The 21060-nt window shown below is 36.0% G+C and overlaps 2 protein-coding genes across 20 annotated transcripts; one reads left to right on the top strand and one right to left on the bottom strand.

Moving 5' to 3' along the window:
* Positions 1–5698: 5698 nt before the first annotated feature.
* On the top strand, positions 5699–15468 carry LOC141397853 (uncharacterized). Of its 19 annotated transcripts, none has more exons than XR_012411534.1 (7): positions 5699–5910; positions 6121–6269; positions 6972–9270; positions 9782–9925; positions 10462–10689; positions 15005–15132; positions 15201–15468. XR_012411534.1 is itself a non-coding variant. In XM_073974661.1 (7 exons), the coding sequence occupies exons 2-7, from the start codon at positions 6186–6188 to the stop codon at positions 15232–15234; spliced, it is 2883 nt and encodes a 960-aa protein (XP_073830762.1). In that variant the 5' UTR covers positions 5699–5910; positions 6121–6185; the 3' UTR covers positions 15235–15468. The 19 variants fall into 19 exon arrangements, 8 of the variants coding, with proteins under 8 accessions (XP_073830762.1, XP_073830761.1, XP_073830763.1 ...); XR_012411536.1 differs by having other exon boundaries at positions 6972–9313; positions 9738–9925; XR_012411539.1 differs by having other exon boundaries at positions 6972–9355.
* LOC141397855 (uncharacterized) lies at positions 15224–19399 on the bottom strand. Its single transcript, XM_073974669.1, has 3 exons — positions 18911–19399; positions 18340–18852; positions 15224–16477 (listed from the first exon to the last, which is right to left on the bottom strand). Exons 1-3 carry the CDS (start codon positions 19197–19199, stop codon positions 15489–15491), a joined length of 1791 nt encoding a protein of 596 aa, XP_073830770.1. The 5' UTR covers positions 19200–19399; the 3' UTR covers positions 15224–15488.
* Positions 19400–21060: the final 1661 nt, after the last annotated feature.

The raw sequence follows: 21060 nt of genomic DNA, 5'->3' as shown, positions 1-21060 counted from the left end.
AATGAAATCACTCTAGTGTGGACCGGGACTTATATTCTTATAAAGAAACCCTGTAGGAAATGTCAATAGTGAATCTATACCATGGTACAAATACACAGGTAGCCGCATCGGCAATTGTTGGTAACATGAGGTGTCAAAATTTGACATCAATTCAATGCAGTTGACACATTATGTTACCATCAGCTGGCATGATAATGCTACCTGTATTATTGTACCATGATCTATACTGACATACTACTGACATTGTCAACAGTACTACTGACAAACTGTAGACAACTAATCTAATTTCCTACAAAGATGTCAATATTATAAGATAGGAAAAGTCAATTGTGAAAAATTAACTGTAGAGGGAGTTAACCTCTGTTGCTACGACATCATAGCAACATTCTGTTAAACGAAAACTGTTACTCATTGGAATATTGACAAGAAAAACATTAAAACTCAAATTTTACGGCGTAGACTTTTGTTTTTTTATTAAATAAAAAATAAGAAATAGTGAAGAAATAAATTTCAACAACAAAACACGACGTTAATGTTTTCTGCCGCGAGAAATGGGAATCAAAAACGATTTGCATTGCTGTTATCAATTCCAGTGAGTTGTGTAGCCATCTGTAACCAAAATGTGAAACTATTAGCATATGTTTTTGGAAAATGCATTTGTTCGGGTCTTTATTGCTATACGTCTTTGTTTCCTATAGACATTTTGTATGAACGTGTCATTCGAAAGTCAGTACTGACAATGGAACTAGTATGTCAATAGTAAGTCAGTAGTTCCTGAGGAACCATGTGTTGACATTGGAGGTAGTGAGTCAGTATAGACATTGGAGGTAGTAAGTCAGTAGAGACATTGGAAGTAGTGAGTCAATAGAGACATTGGAGGTAGTGAGTCAATTGTACATAAAGGGTCATATGGAGACATTGGTACCAAATTGTTCACTATTAAGTTTTTTGGCTTATTTTGGAGCTTTTTATAGATTAAAAAGCTATATAGTGTGTTTAATAAGATGATGAACTTATACTTTTGTTTAAGTAGTATATTTTATTAAAGAATAAAAAGATTCCACATAAGCACAAAATTAGTAAATAAAGCCAATGTTATCAAGGCTGACTAACCAATAATAAAAAAAATCTTTTCATTGTCAGAAATATCATCGCCTAAGAATTGGTGGTTCTTGGCCATAAGAATTGGTGTGATTTATCTGCTTAAAATATTTCTTCTTCTGCTGCACTTCGCTTTTCATTAGGCGATTCGCTGAATATTGATATAACATCTAAGAATTGAAAAGAATAAACATGTATAAATAAGTATAAATAAACAAACCGTCCTTAAATTTTCTTACATTACAGCCGTATAAACATTGCAAAAATCTCACAATCAATTTTTGCCAAATAACCCTTCAACATTCTAACTCTTTATTATGCCGTGTCCAAATATCAGATGTAAGTTGCGTTCATCATTTCCAGCAAGACGGGACAATATTCGTCATCTTCTCTAAAGATTCCATAAAATGTCTAATTGTCGAAGTTTCACCACAAATGTTGTCAGCCGCATCAGAACCTGCATTTTGATATAGAATTGTCTATTTTTTCACTTGTCTGTTATTTTCCTTTGCTGATACTTGTTGTTATTAAAATTATTTATTTTATTAATTTTTCACAAAAACACTATAGCCCTGTTCCAGAACTAAAAAGTTTTTACAATTTTTACCACTTTTACACATTTTGCGTTCCCGTACACAAAATTTATATGAAAATCGTTTACGACTTTTACAACTTTTACGACTTTTACCACTTTATAAAGTACGGGAACAGGCCAATTATTTTATGCCAAACAATTAACAAAGCATGGTACAAATACACAGGTAGCCGCATCTGCAATTGTTGGTAACATAAGATGTCAAAATTTGACATCAATTCAATGCAATTGACACATTATGTTACCATCAGCTGGCTTGATAATGCTACCTGTATTATTGTACCATGTAACAAAGTAAGTCCCAATTTACATTGGGCGAGTTTACTTGCGGCAATTGTCATTTTGTTGGAGAGAGAGGTGAGACATATGGTAACCCTTTGCCTCTCAGCACCCTCTCTCACCTACAAACTGACAATTGCCACAAGTAAACTCGCCCAATGTAAATTGGGACTACGACGGCTTTCACACAGTGTCGTTTTGACGACACCATTTCACTCTTTCCGTTTTGATGTTCATTCGTACCTGTTGTCAGGGTGGGAAAATGTAGTGGCAAAGATGGGAAGAAAACGTACGAAAAAGTTTATTGATGTGAATTCATACACAAAATAATTCTTTTATTGCATTCATTTATTGTCTTTCTTAACTGTAATGATGTTTTTCATCAGAATCAATCTATACACATATTTTGTAATCTCTATTTCAACACATTTCATTAAAACATTTTTATACATTCGGCACTTTAATAGTACGCTTGGGTAAAAATGCACGATTGGAGCAAAAATCCCACAAAAATGCAACCCTGCTTAGAAAAAAATACGAATGAGGCGAAAACGGAAAGCAAGAAATTACGTCGTCTCCGTGACGAAAGTACACTGTGTGAAAGCCGACTACGTAAGTAAGTAAGTACCCAGCAAAATGTTCGATGCCAAAGATGACATTCAATCATGGGTGCAAGTGATCTAGCATGTCATCTTTTTAGCATCTTCATCGATGAATTTTATATGAGCGTGGACCCCAAAAGATGACGTTCTTTTCTGGATCCTAAGCATGTCATTTTAACCAATGCGTTGACATGTCATTTCCACCAATGCTTTGGCATTTCATTTCCACCAATGCTAATGCTTTGACATGTCATTTTAACCAATGCTTTGGCATGTCATTTTCACCAACCCCTTGGCATGAAATTTTCATGTATTGTTTGGAAAATGGAAATGCTGTATTGAAATATGGTTTTCATGAAAAACAAAACTCTTTATTAATTCAAACGAATTCATGAAATAACTACAATTAATTTATCAGTTTAGTTTTTCAAAAGTTTACATCTAAAATTGCAATGTAATCACCACCGCTGCAACGCAAAAGATTACTTCCTCCGTTCTCCGCAACTGATATTCTTTCATCTTACAAAATGTTTTTTCAATTATCTTCCCATCACCAGTTCAGATTTCGACATGGACTCCAAATGCACTCCTTTAAGTATTTTTATTTCGTAAATTACTTTTATTTTATAACAACATTTTGGTAATTTATACTCTTTTGTTTAGTGACGGAAATATGTAGGGATCTACAACCCGGCTTGCTTTAGGGATCTCTAAGAACAAAATGTAACGAACGGGGAGGAGAGACTTTTTATGGAAAATACCATTTATGCTTAATTAATTTATTTTTAATTGTTTCTTTCCAAAAGTAGTTTCTTCTTTATTTTCAGATTCTTGTTCCTTTTCGTTTCGGACTTTTTTTCAAATTCCAAGAAGCGAGATTTGATTAATTTCATTCTATGTCAGATTTAGAACAGACAAGGGAACTTTTAAAATAGCAATGTGTGCAGTCCGATTCTATTTTTAGCTCGATGGTTGGGACTTCATATAATACCAATTGTTTAGAAGTTTTAGTTGTTTGATATGCAGGAAATGTAAGACATCACGACGACAGTTCTAACAACTTTGGTCTGTTCCAGAAACTGCAAGAATCTACTTATTTTTACTACGATAACAATTTTTCCTTTATGTTATCGGAAAAAATAGTAAAAATTAGTAGATTTTTGCAGTACTGGAACGTACCAAAATGAAAATAATCAGGTGTGTAAATAAAAACACAAACATCATCTCTATTGGATCGATGGAATGGGTACAAATGCTGATGAAAAGATCGGATCTTTCACGACTTCCTTTGCATTGGTTCAAATCCTAATGAAAAAATCGGATCTTCCACGACTTCCTTTGAACCAATGCAAAAGATGACATGAAATCACGTCATCGCAAAGAACCCCTTCCGTAAAATTTTGCTGGGGTAATATTTTTATTGAGTCTTCTTCTTTTCGATAATACAATGAAATGTACAGTAAATGATTAAGTAAGTTAGAACTATATCAGTCTTATTCTAACACATATGAAAATGTATCTGCTACATGCAAACAGTTAAGAGTGATTTTATACATAGTATATTAAGGTGATAAAAGAGAGTAAGCTTGCTCCCGACCTAAACGATGACAGACAAAGCAATAGACGTTTGTCAAAATAAATAAACAATCTTAGAACTAAATAACAAAAACAGTATGCCTGTTCGGAACTGTCAAACAGGGCGTAATACGAATGTAAACAAATATCATATAAATACATAAAGTGAATTGTACGCGAAGTAAATGAACTACAATTGTCCTTTTTTTAACGAATTGTGAATATCACAAAGTATAAACGATAAATAAAATTAATGTTTTAAAATATTGCCAATATGTAAAAAAATTAAATAAATATTGCATTTGTTCAATTATATTATTCGAAACGAATGTGCAAGCAAGCAGCATACAATATTATCTGTTAAGTTAATTATAGCATTATAAAATTATTTCTTAGATATAAGTAACCATTTTTTACTTTATATTTTAGCCTCTATGAGATACAAGCAGTGTCTTTACATAAATTTGAGGTAAAGTGTTATCTTGAGCAGCTTCGATGGATTCATTGATGATACCCACTGGTGACAGGTAAGCCTCTGTAGACCATGAAGTATGTTTTTCTCCATTGTAAATTTCATTCATTAAAATGTTTTCATGAGTGGAGAGTTTATCAATAAATAGCTTGTGGTGATAAAGAGCATACAGACAAAAAGGACGCACTCCAGATGTTTCATATATGAAGGTGTTGGAATACATTTTGGTCGGGTTTTCATATTTTTTCCTGACGCATTTTCTTAAAATTTTCCGTTCGAATACTTCGATCTCCTTGGCTACAGTCGGTGAAATCGAGAACCAAATTGGGAAACCATACATTAGCACTGGGCGTATGGCAACTTTATAGAGAAGCAGTTTGGTCTCTTGAGGCAAGTACTTATTTTAAATAAATACGTAAAAGATCCTGTTAACTTCTTGGCTTTTTGCAGCATAGTACGAGCATGTGTGTTTAACTTGTCAAGTTTATCAAATGTGATTCCCATATACTTAATGTTTGATTCAAAGGGGATCATTTACGAAATCTACTCGATTTCAACTGTCAAATCCATAGGTTGAACGTCAAATGAAATCCATTGGATTTCAGATGAGATTTCATTTGACGTTTGAGCTATGGAATTGACAGTTGAAATCGAGTGGATTTCGTAAATGTAAACTTAGCATAACTGTATATAAGGCCATGTTTATATTATAGCCCTTTGCAGGGTTAACCTTCTGAATGAGGATTTATTTGACGTATACACAAAGGAATTGACATTTGAAACCCAGTGGGTTTGTTAAATCCGGTTATATATAAACGTACTATAAGATTTAAAAAGTTAAATCTTTGACAGCTCGTAGTACCAACAGCTGGACTGATTCCACTACCTGTATGATTGTGCCATAACAATTGGCAACACTAATTTAACTCTCATCCATCGTACGCATGGTACAATAATACAGGTAGCATTATCATGCCAGCTGATGGTAACATAATGTGTCAATTGCATTCAATTGATGTCAAATGTTGACGTCTTATGTTACCAACAATTGCCGATGCGGCTACCTGTGTATTTGTACCATGATCGTACGTCAACAAACAGCTGTTTTCCTAGTTGTTGACATGCAATTTCTCAGAACCGCGCATGTTTTTAAAATCGATTTGAAGTTCCAGCCAGCTGCATAATTTATTAGAAACAAAATGCAATTATTGAAAGGGAAATTATCCTGTTTTCTGTTGCCATAGAAACCCAAAAGGATAACAGACGTACGGCAATACAAACAATAAGTAAGTTGTCATTTTGTTTTGTGTAGCTGAGAATTTTCGAGTGCTTGTTTTTATTTTCATAATTCAATTAAGATTTTCCCAAAAAATATACTGCAAACAAAGCAACAACATAATAATAATTAATAAATTGTCGTAAATTTTTGTGTTAATATCAATTGCATTTACATTTATTTATCTTCAATATGGACATTTTACTTAAACATCTCCAAGAACATCAAGAAGAAATCAAAAACTTGTATGGATTAAACAACAACGACGAAGAGAGGGAAATTAGAATGGATGAAGTAAGCATAAAACCGCCACAACGGAAATATGTTTCCATTTTCCGCATCGATGGAGAACCCATAATACCACCATTAGTAAGTACCATTGTTTTTGTTTGTTTTTAATTTATGAGTATGGAAGCAAAAAGCAAAAATTAAAATAACTGAAGCGTGCAGTGCGTACTTGAGGCAGAGTCCATTGGCGTAGTGAAATGAGCTTCCATTATTTTTAAGAATACGTTACTTTAACAGAAAATATTTATTCCAAGTTTGAATGATTAAATGCTTGAAAAAAGCGGATTTCTATGAAAAATGTAGGCCTATTTGCTTCAAACTATATGCATCGTTTTTTACTTAAGTTGTGAGGCGCGCTACACTTCTGAAAGTACCAGGAATTTTTAGGTGGTACTAAAGCAAAGATTTTGCATAAGTTTGAAAAGTGCAGACAATGCTTTGGCCTTCATTCATGGCAAAAATGAGCGTAATAGGGTTTGTAATGTGATGATACAGGTCAGAAAAAAATCTCTTATGTTTATTAGACTCTAAGAGTGCTTTTTTAACATCTAAAGATTCGACATTTACGAATCCTCACCGAGCTTCAAAGGTTCTAATTTTTGGATGCTATAGGTTCTTCTCCCACTATTGTGCAAATAATTTCCCCAATATTGGCTTTTTATAAAATGGTTTTCAGTACGCCAATGATGTGTTGTCGATGAAGCGAAACAAACAAATGCTCACCTACCTACCCTCCCATACCTTTAAGACGATTATATTTTTCTCATATTCTTCTTTTTTCAGATGACTTCAGAAAAAATAAGACAAATGCAAAAGTACAAAGAAAAGGCAATGAAAATTGAACAACGTTTGAAAGAACAAAAACTGCAACAGAACAGTGGTAATAACGGCAATGCCGAGGGTCTAGCTGAATCACCACGTTCATCGATAGCCATAACTACGCCAAGCGAAGGTTTATCTTTTAGATCCCAGGATTTGTATGATAATCGCCTGAAAGAATCTGAAGAATCGATGTTAATACTAAAGGACATAATACGAAGACAATCAGCAGGGTGTGATGAAGGAGTAGGAAAATACGATTATGAAAAAGAAAATGATGATAAGTTGAAAAAGTTGCAAAAATCTGAAACACTAATATATGATAATTCCAAAAATGAGGTAATAAAGCAAGTACCGGGTTATAATGATGATGAAAATATATTCATCAACCACTCCATACGTAGTCCTGAAAGAGATGTAAAGGAATTAAGTGAGAAACAAAACGAAACCTATACAATTCCTAAAAAACCCCATTATTTAGAGCTGAGTGGTGGTTTCAATGATTCTGTGAAATCAATACCATCAATATGTATTAATCCACCTACACCATTAATGGTAAATCGTCCAATTTGTGAGCCATCGTTTTTGGGGAATAATAAAAGCGACGGCTTCTTCGTTACTGAAACCAAACATATACGTCAACATTTAGCTGATGACTCAAGTTCAGATGAAAGTTTCAATAGTATGTATACCCATAGCGAGAAGAAGGTACCACCACCAGTGCCAGAAAGGACCTACAAGTTACCACGCAGTTCTAAAATGCACGATTTGAAATCATTTAATACAGCAACAACAAATGTAACAGCTAAAATTCAACAATATGAAGCCATTAGCAGTGAGCAATCCACACCACGTGTTACACCAAATTCAAGTCCAAGGAGAAATGTTCATGAAACTGCCAACACGGGAACTCCATCCACCGGAAAGAAAAATACTTATGAAATATCTATCCAGGGAACACCACGATCCACTGCAAAGAAAAATACTCATGAAATGTTCAACCAGGGAACACCATCCACTACAAAGAAAAATATTTCTGAAATATCCAAACAGGCAACACCCACCTCAAGCATTATACGATCAGCTACCAGTCCTTCATTAAAACTAGCATCATCTGTTGATCCAAGACCCCTAACCACACTCGATTGTTCACAAATATCCGCGGATACTACGCTTGTTAGATCTTCATCATTTACACTGGAGGGTCCTTCGAAAGCTTTAATTGATCATATGCGACAACAAAGATCAGTAAGTGACAGAAACCCAACTAATGGAACTAAGAAAATAGTCTCACCTCCAGCAGTTACCAAGAAAGTTTCACCACCATCCAGGCTACATAGAGATACGGTGGAATCCAAAGCAAAACGTGTCCAAAAGGTTGAACTTAAACCTTCTAGACAAAAAGTTCAGCAGAAATCGTCGCAACATAAAATGGCCCAGGCTGCCGCTGCCTCTATATCGCCATACAAATCAAAATCTTCTCCATTTCCCAAACATGGCAGTACAATTCATTTGTACAAAACAAAAAAATCTCCATACGACTCGCCAAATTCTACAAGAATTTCACCCTCCACCCCCACAACTGTGAAAACATCTTGCCAAACAAGAAAATCCCCACCTTCATCATCTGCATCATCATCGGCTTCAAGTCAACGTACAGCCAGCAACAAATCAAGATCTTCGAGGGCTAGTATACAACCACAAAGCCAACAATCAAATCAAAAACCCAACACAACCACCACGACTAAAGCAACCTCTCCAGAAAAGGAAGTTTTGACACAAATGGATAAAATGCAAAGAGAGAAATTCTTAAGACTTCTTCGGCAACAGGAAGAAGAACAACGCAAACTAAAGGAATCATTTGAAATGCAACAGAAATTACTAATTGAACAATTAAATAAAGAAATGTCAGGAATTCAGGTGACTCCCATAACACCTAAACAAAAAACTCCCATAAATATCAATGAAACATCTTCAAGAATTTCCCCTGATAACACTCAACAATCTCTAAATGTAACACATGATGATAGTTCCATACTCCCTTCGAATATTAACTGCGACAAATATACCTCCGTTTACCCTCAAGTGCCACCCCTAGCTATATCGAATTTATCTTCATTGGACCATTCTAATGCCAATACCTCAATGGAATCATCATCAGCACGTTATGGCGGTGGCATTGATCAAAGTACATTTCGTACCGATTCTGTGGCGGACGATGATGACCTTTTGACGCCAATTGAAAATCGTTATACCACCACCAGTAATGCAAATTCATCATCACGTCGTCGTTTGTTTCCACAGGAGCATATCGACACCTCCAAATAATAGTATGCTAAGTCTAAAAAGTGAGTTTTGCAGGAGAAGCTCTCAAAGTTTGGAAGTTTTTTTTTAACTTCAGTACTATGCTAAGTCAATATTTGTTTATAACTTCTGTTCGGATTGACCGATCATTACCAAAATTAGACAGAATTTAAGTTAAAGGACGTTCGACAACTCCAAATAATATTTTGCTAATTCTGAAAAGCGAGTTTTGCAGGACAATCTCTAAAAGTTTGGAAATTTCTTTGACCTTCAGTACTATGCTAAGTAAATATTTGTTAATAACTTCTGTTCGGATTGTCCGATCATTACCAAAATTTGACAGAATTTAAGTTAAAGGACGTTAAATATAAAAATGTAAAGAACTTGAAAACATGCTAAGTCGACTTAGCATACTATTATTTGGAGGCGTCGATATGATGAAGTCGGCAGAATCTAATACTCCGTCACAGGATTATATTTCTTCTATGCGACCATGTACAACAGTTTCACCAGGCAACAATCATCATTTAAAGGAATCCTCAGAACAAGAACAACACACAACTCCAGTTAAAGGTTACACAGTGGCTTCAACAACTACAATCAACAGCAAACGTGTAAGTTTAATATTTCTTTAAGCGTTGTTTCTTTATGTAACAAATTGCCTATTCTTCTTCCTATCTTTCCCTAAGCTTCAGTACTAACATTACAAATTGAATTGTGGAATATTTGCAAGTACAATTACTAACAATAATTATAACAATAACAACCCTTTTTCAATTCAAGACTAACGCATGGAAAACTAACATCGTAATCAACTAGTGGCAACACAATTTAATTTCTACTAACTCAACTGAATTTATTTTAATTGCGAAAATGCTCATCTAAACAAATAAGTGCCTTAAAAATTTAATATTTACCAAAAAACGAATATTTAAAGAAATTAATAAAATATATTTACATGCATTTTTTTATTATAACAATTTAATATATATTTAAATATTAATCACTAAACTATATAACAAAAAATTATATAAGCACTAAGTGCATTTTGTTAATTTTTATTTAAAATGTAACGGCTAAATTGAAATAATAAAACAATATTTAAAGGATTTAAATTGTTATTTTCATTAATACTATTTTTTGAATTTAGGAAATTCATCAAATGAATGTTTTACACGCTGCCGCCACTACCATAAATGCCTATGCTCGCGGCTTTCTAGTAAGACGTCTCTTCAAAACGGAACAAATTCAACGTATCGTTCAAACAATACACGATACATTGATATTTGTTTTAAATTTACATCTTGAAACCTGTGAAAATCCCAGCGAAGCTAATAATCCAACAAATATTAAACTTAAGGCCAGACTTTTGCAACAGGTGAGTAACATTCATAATTGTTATCTAATTCCGTCTTTCTGTTCTTTCGTTTTTGTCCAAAAGTTTGGTTATTTTATCAAAATAGATGTCAGAGACTTTTATTCAGGCGCAGTCCTGCATCAAAAGTGATATCCGATCGGAATGATGAAATTTTGTATTAACAAGTAAAAAAAGTATCAGCCAACAGGCTGAGGGTAACCTGTGGCTGTACAACAAAAGTTGTAACAGAAGCGGTGGACCTAAATGACCCATGTTTTCGATAGTTTGTGCTGGAAAAGGAGAGAGAGTAGTAAATTAAGTAATTCTGCCAAGCCATAATAAGTGCTTGGCAAATTTAAAATGTGAAAAGGGCGTTAAGTTCGTCTCGGGAAAAATTTTTATACGCTCCACCATAATTTTTTTGAAACCAGATTTCAGCCATTTTTGTGAAAAAATGTAGATAAAACCTTCAAAATATAGAAAATCGGGAGGACCTCCACCGACCATTCTCTGCGGGAATATTTTAATCCCCCAGGCGAAGAGTAAATACCAAATTTCAGCAATTTCCGTGGGATAATGAGGTTAAAAACTTAAAAATACCGAAATAAATAAAAATTAAATCGTAAGGTACCATTCTATGGGGGTATATCAAAACGTGGAGCTGGACCGCTAAATTTCTGGAGGAGAGTTCCAGTGATGATTAATTACAAAGTTCCTACCATTTCGTTGGGATAATGAGGCCGAAACCATAAAAATACCGATAGTCGGAAAATACCGTTCCATGGCGGCTTTATCAAAACGTGGACCAATAATAGACATTTTTCAATACCAAACATCCTAGAAGTAATAAAACTTCTGTACCAAATTATATTGCATTCTCAAAGTAGATCACACGAAGTTTACCGATGTAGTGAAACTCGTGCTAGTTGATCTTTTAATTCGTTTCCCATAACATTAATTTGATCTGGGACCCAAAAAAAACGATATTACTTATATCATACAGAGCCTTTCTAAAACCGGGGATAGCTCGATAGTTTATGGTCCATAGCTTGAGAGCCCTATGGGCCACCTGATTATCGACATAAAGTCAGAGGTCTATATTGGTGCTTTCAAGCTATTTTACCAATTCTGCTGCTTTTCTGATAGCAAGAATCTCTGCTTGAAAGACGCTCCAGCTGTCATAAAGCTTTACTGAGTAATTCATCGCATTAGACGCCGGCCCCAATGCCTTGCTCCATATTGGATCAATCTGTATATATTGTCAGAACGTCTAAAAGAATGTTACTTTCAGCCAAAATAACCCTGCTTGGAAATATTACGCATAGAAAGTTCAATTAAAGGAGGTGGGCATATAATCGCTTACGCGACACCTGTCGTCAACCTGAATATTAATTATGTTTAAGACCTTCGAAATATAAAACCCAACACAATCCAGACTATTGTAGCCTAAAAGTCGTTCTGGCAACCTGAAATTCTATCAGTATATCCAGAGGTTTGGGATTCAGGATTACGCCGCTTGAAGAGTTGTTGTTGTTGTAACAGTGTTTTTATTATGTTTATATGTTCATTCCTCTGTTCAATCTGGCTCTGGGTCTATCTCCAGTTCCAGAAAAATGACTGCTTCGATGGGATGTAACCACAGATCCACTGGAGTTAGATGGGTAGGTTGGCTGCTTCGATGGGATGTAACCACAGATCCACTGAAGTTAGATGGGTAGGTTTGGCGGGGCAGTTAAAAAGGTGTTGTGTGTCGTGCGGGCCCATGCCGAATACTGGGCATATGTCTTGCCAAAACTACTCTGGTTTGTCGTGGCAGCTGACGCTCCTCCGCTGCGATAGATGGAGGATGTACTCCGAGTACTTTATTCACACTATAATTGCTTAAGGCCTTGGCAACTGCGTCCGTGTGAATGCTATTCAATCCTGTTTGATATGCTTGTTGATCTAGGGGTTCTCTCCTGTATCGTTGGACCTCTCCCTCTAGAGCATGGATATCCTTCCTGATCTCCCTGAATGGGCCGGGCCTACCCACAAGTGGTGATTGGGATGGCTCACACGATAACATCCAAGCAGGTACTGCAACGAAAGCATCTCATTGTGTTGCTTTACAGGAAGAATTTTTGCCTCCTCATGTAGATGGTCCACAATCACAATCTCGGGGACCAGACTGGAGCCGCATAGCTTACCACAGACCGACCTATCGCGTTATACGTGGCCAACAAGGTTTCTTTATCTGCACCCCAAGTGCTGCCGGCCAGGGACTTGAGGACCTTGTTCCTACTTTCAACTTGTCACAGATAGCTGTGGCGTGTGCACACGACGTGAATGTAGTGTCGAATGTGACCCCTAAAATTTTAGGGCAGTTTGTGGTCGGAATTCTGCTACCGTCGACCACGACATTCAACTCACGTCCAAACTGCGCTGTCCATGTGGTGAACAGAGTGGTTGTAGATTTTGTGGCGGAAATCTGCATATTCCTCGAATGGAAAAAGGTGGTAAGATCGGTTAAATAGTTGTTCAGTCTGTCACAGATGTCATCAGGATAGGTACCCGACGCCAGGATCGTGCAATCATCCGCATACGTCACGATCTCAATTACGTCTGGTGGGGGTGGAATACAGGAGAGGTAGAGGTTAAACAGTTCCGGAGATATCACCCCACCTTGGGGAACTCCCTGTTTCACTCTACGGGGTTTGGACTTCTTATTCCTGAATTCCACGTACGACTGGCGTCCACACATATAATTGACTATCCAACGTTTCAAGCTTGGCCGGAGGGTTGTCTGCTCAATGGCTCAAAGGCTTTTGATAAGTCAAGCGCCACCATCACTGTTCTATCACACGGCCGTCTCTGGTTGAGTCCTTTACAGATATATGTGGTAATGGCGTGCAGCGCTGTTGTCGTGCTGTGCTGCTTACGGAATCCATGCTGATGATCGGCAACTTGATAGCTATTTCTGATACTGGGGAGGAGCAAGGCCTCAAGTGTCTTTGCTACGGGCGACAAGAGCGAAATCGGTCTGTACGATTCACTTTTGCTGGCATCCTTGCCTGGCTTCCGCAGTGGGACCGCCCTGCCCATTTTCCAGACTTCGGAAACAACGAGAGTGGCTAGCGACAAGTTGAAGACTTTGGTGAGATACTCGACTCCCGGCTCATCCAGCTGCTTTAATATTACCATGGAGATTCCATCAGGGCCCAACGCTTTGGATGATTTAGCGTTCCTGATATCATTGGCAAAATCATTCATTGTAAATTGTGGTGGTTCATCCTCGGCAGGAAGAGATCTGATGCGACGTAATACTATTCTCTTCGCCCTGTCGATTGAAATAACTTGCGCACATCTTCGGGTCAGTCAACGTAATGTCGCCAAACGTGACTGAGGTCCTATCTTCCCTTCTTCCAGGGTTCGAGAGTGATTTAACCGTTGCCCACAATTCATCTATACCGGCTCCAATGTTGCAACTCTTCAGATGATTTAACCATTTGTTCCGCTTATGCTCGCCGACCAGCCTGTTAACTTCCAGTGTCAGCTCCCTGACTTTGGCTTGAAGAGTGCTTTTGATTGCTGCGTTAATCTGAATTGACGCAGCCCCTTTTTGCACATTTGATGGTTAGGAAAGTAATGTTTAATCCCACGTAGGTTAAGATAGCCACATCCACGGCTACATACAGCCAGTTTATGACTTGTGGTCTGAGACCCAACTTTTCCCAATAGAGTTCTTGCAGTATTTGAATTCAAATAAGACTTTTCTTCGCCCGCTCCTCCATATTCCTTCCGTTCCGTCTTACTACATCATGAGTAGAAGCCACCACCTCATTTTTTAGCTGATCGAAACAAAAGAATTTAATTTATCACTAGAAGCTAGAGTATATGTGAGAGAACACTAACCTGCGGTGTACCTCTATTGACAGCTTTCCTCAGGACTCTCTCCTATCATCAAATTGCTAATGCTCATTTTCAGCATTTCATCAATACATTCCACTTCATAGAAAGGAGGAAACTCCTGTGTTGGTGAGAGCGTTATGGATGGATTCAAACTTTACATTATTTAAGACCCTCCTCTACATCGTGAAAGGCCGAGGCATGTTCTTAGACCGCGCGAAAAGTTTTGAAATTTTGTTGAGAGGTACCAGAAGAACCGACAGATGTAGCCTATAGTGTTAATTCAACTAAAACGTAGATGGATCATGGTTGCCACAACGGTGTTTTCTTCTCGAACGTTATTGTAATTCAAATGTTATCTTTGGCCTAAAACGGTTTTGTATCACGAGATACAATAATAAGGTCTTTTCATCCGTTAATTTTTAAATATTTTCATTACTCCTTTCTACAGCTATCATCGGCAACACAAACATTGCATGTCGTATTATTTCAAACTACGATTAAGGAGCGAATGGAAATTATTGCCCAGGATCGTAAACGCATGAAACACAAGCTATTGATGACTATTAGCCGAAATAGGTAAGTATAAAAAAGTGTATATAACTTACCTTAAAAATATTAAAAAAAAAACATTTTTTGTTCTACAGCTCATCAAGAAAAACTCCAAGAATTCCAGTTTAAAGATTCTCAAAGAAGCAAATAATTTGAATTTTATTTAAAGAATTAAGAAGTATGAAGTTTAAATTAACAAACTAAAAAAAACTACACAAGCAAATTGAATTTACACAACAAAACTTAATTGCAAACAAAACATATATTTTCTAAACATATTTAACAAGTATTGAATGAATAAAAATAGAGTTTGAAACTCACATTTTTTACTAAAATAAAAATTACAAAGTAATAATTTTAAAATGTCTTTTTTTTAATAAATTCTAGTGACATGATGGTGCTGCATATTGATTAAGCTTTTTCAAATCATCTATACTGTAACGTAACATCGATGAACAATCATTTTTGTTGGGATCTTTAGTGCCCGAAGCATCATGTTTTCCACTTAGCGAACAATTGAAAGCTTGCTGTGTGGCGCCATCCGTTTGCGAATTAGATTTTGTTAACATTTCATTAATTTTTAAACAATTTTTTAAAATGTCCTCGCGGGTCTTGGATGTCTTCTTGTCGTCTTTATCATTTGATGCGGCTTCATTTGGTTTTGCCCGACCAATGCTAATATGCGTCTCCATGTGCCTTGGTACTTTACGTTCACATTCAATATCATTTTCCTTTTTATATTCATATACAGCTTTTGCAAATGGATATAGAGGACGTCCCTTCTGTTGGGCATCTTCTATTAGATTCTTTGCATACTCAAAGAAGAATTTATCTTCCTGTTCTGTTTTATCTTCATTGCAAGTAATACTGGCTTGCCTTTGAGCCAATTTGTTACGCTGATTTTCTTCAATTTGTTTGTTAAGAAATTCACGCATCTCACGGGCATTTGCCAGACGTTCCTGTTGCTGTTTTTCGAGAAATTTCTGATTAACTTCCTCGTTTTTAAAACGTTGAGCCATTTCGAAACGTTTTGCTTCCTCAGCACGACGTTGCGCCTCTTTTTGTTGTTCCATTTCACGCATATAGGCTTCAATGCGTGCCTTTTTGGCAGCTTTATCTTTACGTATTTTCTCTTGTTCCTCGGCTGTGAATTTTAATTGCATTGTAGATATATCACGGCGTATGCGTTCCGATTCCTTGGCCTCAGTATTGTCTTCGATGGCAGTTAGTTTCTTAACTTGCTCATTGATTTTCTGTTGTTGCTCATCGGAAATCTTTTTAGTTTGTTCACTGCGCAGGGCATCCAATTGACGTTTTCCGGCATTGTAAACACAGCATAATCGATCCTCTACTTCATCGGTTATTTTGTCGCCTAGAAAAGAAGTGGATAATACGTTACGATTAGTTAGTGACTATCATAATTTGAAGTCACACATGCATATCCCAACATACTTCTATCTATGGGAACTAGGATATGAGCATTTTGATCTTGGTAAAGGCCAGAGGGATAAAGCACTGATAGAATGGACAAATAACACTGTTATAACACCAACATAAATAGCTAACAATTTGTTGGACACACGCTGCTGAAATCTCCAGACTATATATCTAGATATTCCTTAGACAGGGCCACAAGGGCCTCGATAGAGGACGGCCAATAGGCACTTAGCGCAGAAGTTTAGCTAATGAAATAAAATATTTAACGTGACCTTAGCTGGTCTTAAGTCAAAGCAATAGCTAAAAATCACATTCAAGAATTTTTACGGCACAAGGCTTCTCTTACCCGACGCTAAAGCAATAAATAATGGGGTCGATTATGGATATCAACCCAATTCCAGTTGCTTTGCCGACAAGAAATTTAACAATAAAAAATTCCATTTCCGCACTGAAACTCATACTTTTTACAATTAATAATAGCTAATGCGGGGCATACACTATACTGCCAAACTGCACTGCCAAATGAACCCTTGTGTACGTGTGTGATTGAATAGTGTGTGGCATTCCTTCAATCCATATTGCAAAAAATGATGAATTTTACTCTAGAACTCGATTTTGTGTTGAAGTTTTCCAAATTTTTAATTTCCTCACAAATAATATTTGTTGTTTTCAAAAATTATTTTTTGTTTACTTGGAAAATAAACAAAATTCATTGGATTGAAAGGGGTTCATTTACAAAATCAAAACTATTTTGATTTCAATCCTGCCAAAACTACTCCCAAATACATTGACAAAAACTTCAAAATTTACTAATACTATTACAAATGCTGTCGTGCATGCCCATAGTGTATAGAATACTTTACAAGTTTAATGATATGAATTTCAATAGTAAAATAAAACTACTTTTGATTGTTTTATAATTATTTGTTAAAAAATTTTTGGGGATTTTTATGAGGAAATTCAATAAAATCTGGGGAATTTCGGGGAAAAATTTTGGACAAGTTGGGGAAATGAGGCTAAAAAATACTGAAGGTTAAAAACACTGATATTGAAAGAATTTGACAAAAATTTCTGTCGTTTTACTTATTTAAATTGTATGATTTTCTCTTCTCACAACGCAACTACAGTTGAGTTGCTATTCATAATCGACAACAATAATAATTGATAGAGAAACTGGGAGTTCCTCAAGTGGAGGTGATCTCTTCGCAACCGTTAAACTTCTACTTTTCTATACTCCACTCCCCCAGATGACAAATTTAGTTAGGCGAGTGGGTGACTGTAGGACCATGACGTGGAAGTCTCACCGTTGATGACATCCATGTACCCGAGATTTAAGCCATCTGCATATTGTCATCATAAATGCCCGAAGACTTAAACCTCAAATCCAAAACTTTACAGGAGAAGCCAAAAACGTTATAAAATGAAACTGTTTTATAGAATATCAATCTTATAAGGGCGAGTATTTGGAGTATTATCGATCATGTACGGATGGGAGTAAGTAATGAAACTAAAACGCTTGGTTTTGGGATCCGTCATTACAACAACATCTGCAATGTTGTCCCACTTTCCGGAATGCCATTTCTTCTACGTCTACGGTCATTTATGGTGACCATATGCCACTTCCTACTGCGACAATGTGGGATGCAGTTACAAGGTGCACAAGATACGAGCCGGAAACTTAAACTAAAAAATAGACTCTAATCGAAGTCGGCTATAATTGTTCTTCACGTTCGCAAAACAGAACTTTCTAGATTCTGTCAATATAAAATTTTCCAGAACTTTAATGTTAGTACTCACGCATTCTACGTTGTTCCACCATTTTCATTGCTTCCAAGGCATTTTTACGCTGTGCCTCTCGTTTCTTTTCCATTATGGCCTTTTCCCGCTCCATATGGGCCTTCATATCAGAATCATACATTTCTCGCGCTAGACGCTGCTCTTTTAATTGCTGCCTCTTCTGATCCGTGCGTTCTTTGTGATTGTCGTTTATTGTCTGCAATAATTCCTCTTTGTAAGCATTTGCTTTATCCTGTTTCTCCTTTAGGCGTTGCTGTTCCTCATTTATCCAAGACATGGCTTGTCCTTGGCACATAATTTTCTCTTCGTTTTCTTGTTTTTGCACAGCTTTTTTAAATTCCTCATTTATTTCACGTTGCACATTACGGGCTCGGAGAACCTCACTTTGCAACACAGCAGTATGCAGTTGTCTTGGACCTGGTTTTAATTTTTCAATCAATTGCTGGGCTTTGGCAATTTTTTCACGTCGTTTTTGTGCCTCATTTTCTTTGGTTTGCTCATAGGACTCCTTGGCTAAAAAATGTTAAACTTAATTAGTTCTGATAATTCATTTAAAACTCACTCCACTCACCATTCTGGGTTTTCTTCTCCAAATCATCTTTGATTTGTTGCAGCTTTTGTTCCTGAGTTCTTTGCATATTTCCCTTGAATTTTGCCACTAACTTATCATTTTCTTCCTTGAGCTTTTCCATGTAACGTTTCTCCTCCTCGAGTTGTTGCTGTGTCTTCGATTTATCCATAGTTGTTGCATTGTTAATAATTTTATTATAACGTTGCGATGATAAAACAATTGGTTTCATAGTCCGGCGATTATGTGGATCCTGGTTGGAAGAGGATGACTTTTTATTTTGTGTAGCCATTGAATTGGACGATAACCGAACGTTAATGTTTAATTAATGCAACACAAACCAGGAAGAAAATTATCTATGTTTGAAAAAATTCTCCAAAAAAATAAGTGCCAAAAAATCAACGGTTGCTGTGTTGTTATTTTCAAAAAATAAATAACTGTGTTTCTAGGGTGATGACAGTTGGTGTTGTTGTCGTTCATAACGTCCTGTAACAGATGTTTTGCATGCGTTAATAATTATTACGTCTTGGATTGGTTATAGGCCAATAAGTTCTTATGAAAAGTAGCTAAAATATATCCAAACTATTTCTTATTTTTTTGATAGTGTATATTATTTATTTTTTCATGCGAATCTTAACTTATTTTTGCATTATAATCTTAAATGTGGCAACATTCTCACAAAGAGTCCACAGCCGTTAAATAAATTAACGTTTGTCAACAGTATTGTCAACAATTGAACTCTTCTTATGTTTCAGAATATATGAATACAAATTAGGAAGAGCAAAATTTCCCCTTTTTTACATCTTTCCGATAAACAAAAACTTTATCCGTGAAGAATATCGTTTTTTTTTTCCTCTTTAAGTTGTTGGCCCCCTCCCGACTAAGCGAGTATAAAAGCGCCACAACAAATTTTGTAGACTATGTCCACGTGCCTTATTTAAATTTTAACGTTAATTTCTTTGATGTATTTGACCAAATCGTATAAGAATATCGTTTCTTTAAACAGATTCAAATTAAACACATAGACAGGGAAAAAGAATAACAACGCCGTTGCTTTTAGATGACACCACAACGGCTCTGTTAACTAATGCCCACTGAACACAGTTTTTTTAGTTTATACGTGAAATTTGAAATTTCAACACTTGTTGTTCGTTATTAAAATAATAAGCACTTGCTTAACATAGTCCCAATTTACATTAGGCGAGTTTACTTGCGGCAATTGTCAGTTTGTAGGTGAGAGAGGGGGCTGAGAGGCAAAGGGTTACCATATGCCTCACCTCTCTCTCCTTCAAACTGACAATTGCCGCAAGTAAACTCGCCTAATGTAAATTGGGACATACTACCAAGCCACTATTGAGACTAATCTCTACTGAACACAGTATTTTAGTTTGATCGTGAAATCGCAATTCGTTTGCTGTTAAAAAAATTTTAAGTTATTAATATTCTTTGTTATATGAATGACAAAGTACTTCAAGTCGACGCCTCCAAACAATAGTATGCTAAGTCGACTTAGCATGTATTCAAGTTCTTTACATTTTTATATTTAACGCCCTTTAACATAAATTCTATCAAATTTTGGTAATGATCGGACAATCCGAACATAAGTTATAAACAAATATTTACTTAGCATAGTACTGAAGGTCAAAGAAATTTCCAAACTTTTAGAGCTTGTCCTGCAAAACTCGCTTTTCACAATTAGCAAACTATTGGAGGTGTCGAACGTCCTTTAACTTAAATTCTGTCTAATTTTGGTAATGATCGGTCAATCCGAACAGAAGTTATAAACAAATATTGACTTAGCATAGTACTGAAGTTCAAAAAATTTTCCAAACTTTGAGAGCTTCTCCTGCAAAACTCACTTTTCAGACTTAGCATACTATTATTTGGAGGTGTCGAAGTGTGAAAATAAAAATATACTAGGCTTAAATTTCCTTTAGCGGCACCTAAGGTAGGAAGACAATTTTTTAACCACAGGTAGCGCTTTATATTCTTATTCCAACGATGTATAATTTTTGTCCCGGAAACGTATTTTGTTCTCATACCCTAGATTTGCACCTGTCCATAAGACAAAGGAAAAATTTACAATTTATAAGAAAGTTTGTTCCTATTCCCGAGATTTGCACCTGTCCATAGGAGAAAGTCTTCAATCCCCG

The sequence above is a fragment of the Musca autumnalis genome, unplaced genomic scaffold, assembly GCF_047663935.1.
Source record: "Musca autumnalis isolate F117 unplaced genomic scaffold, ASM4766393v1 scaffold_3, whole genome shotgun sequence".
Taxonomy (NCBI): domain Eukaryota; kingdom Metazoa; phylum Arthropoda; class Insecta; order Diptera; family Muscidae; genus Musca; species Musca autumnalis.
Note: the sequence above shows the minus strand (reverse complement) of the source record. Positions and strands in the feature narration are given on the sequence as shown.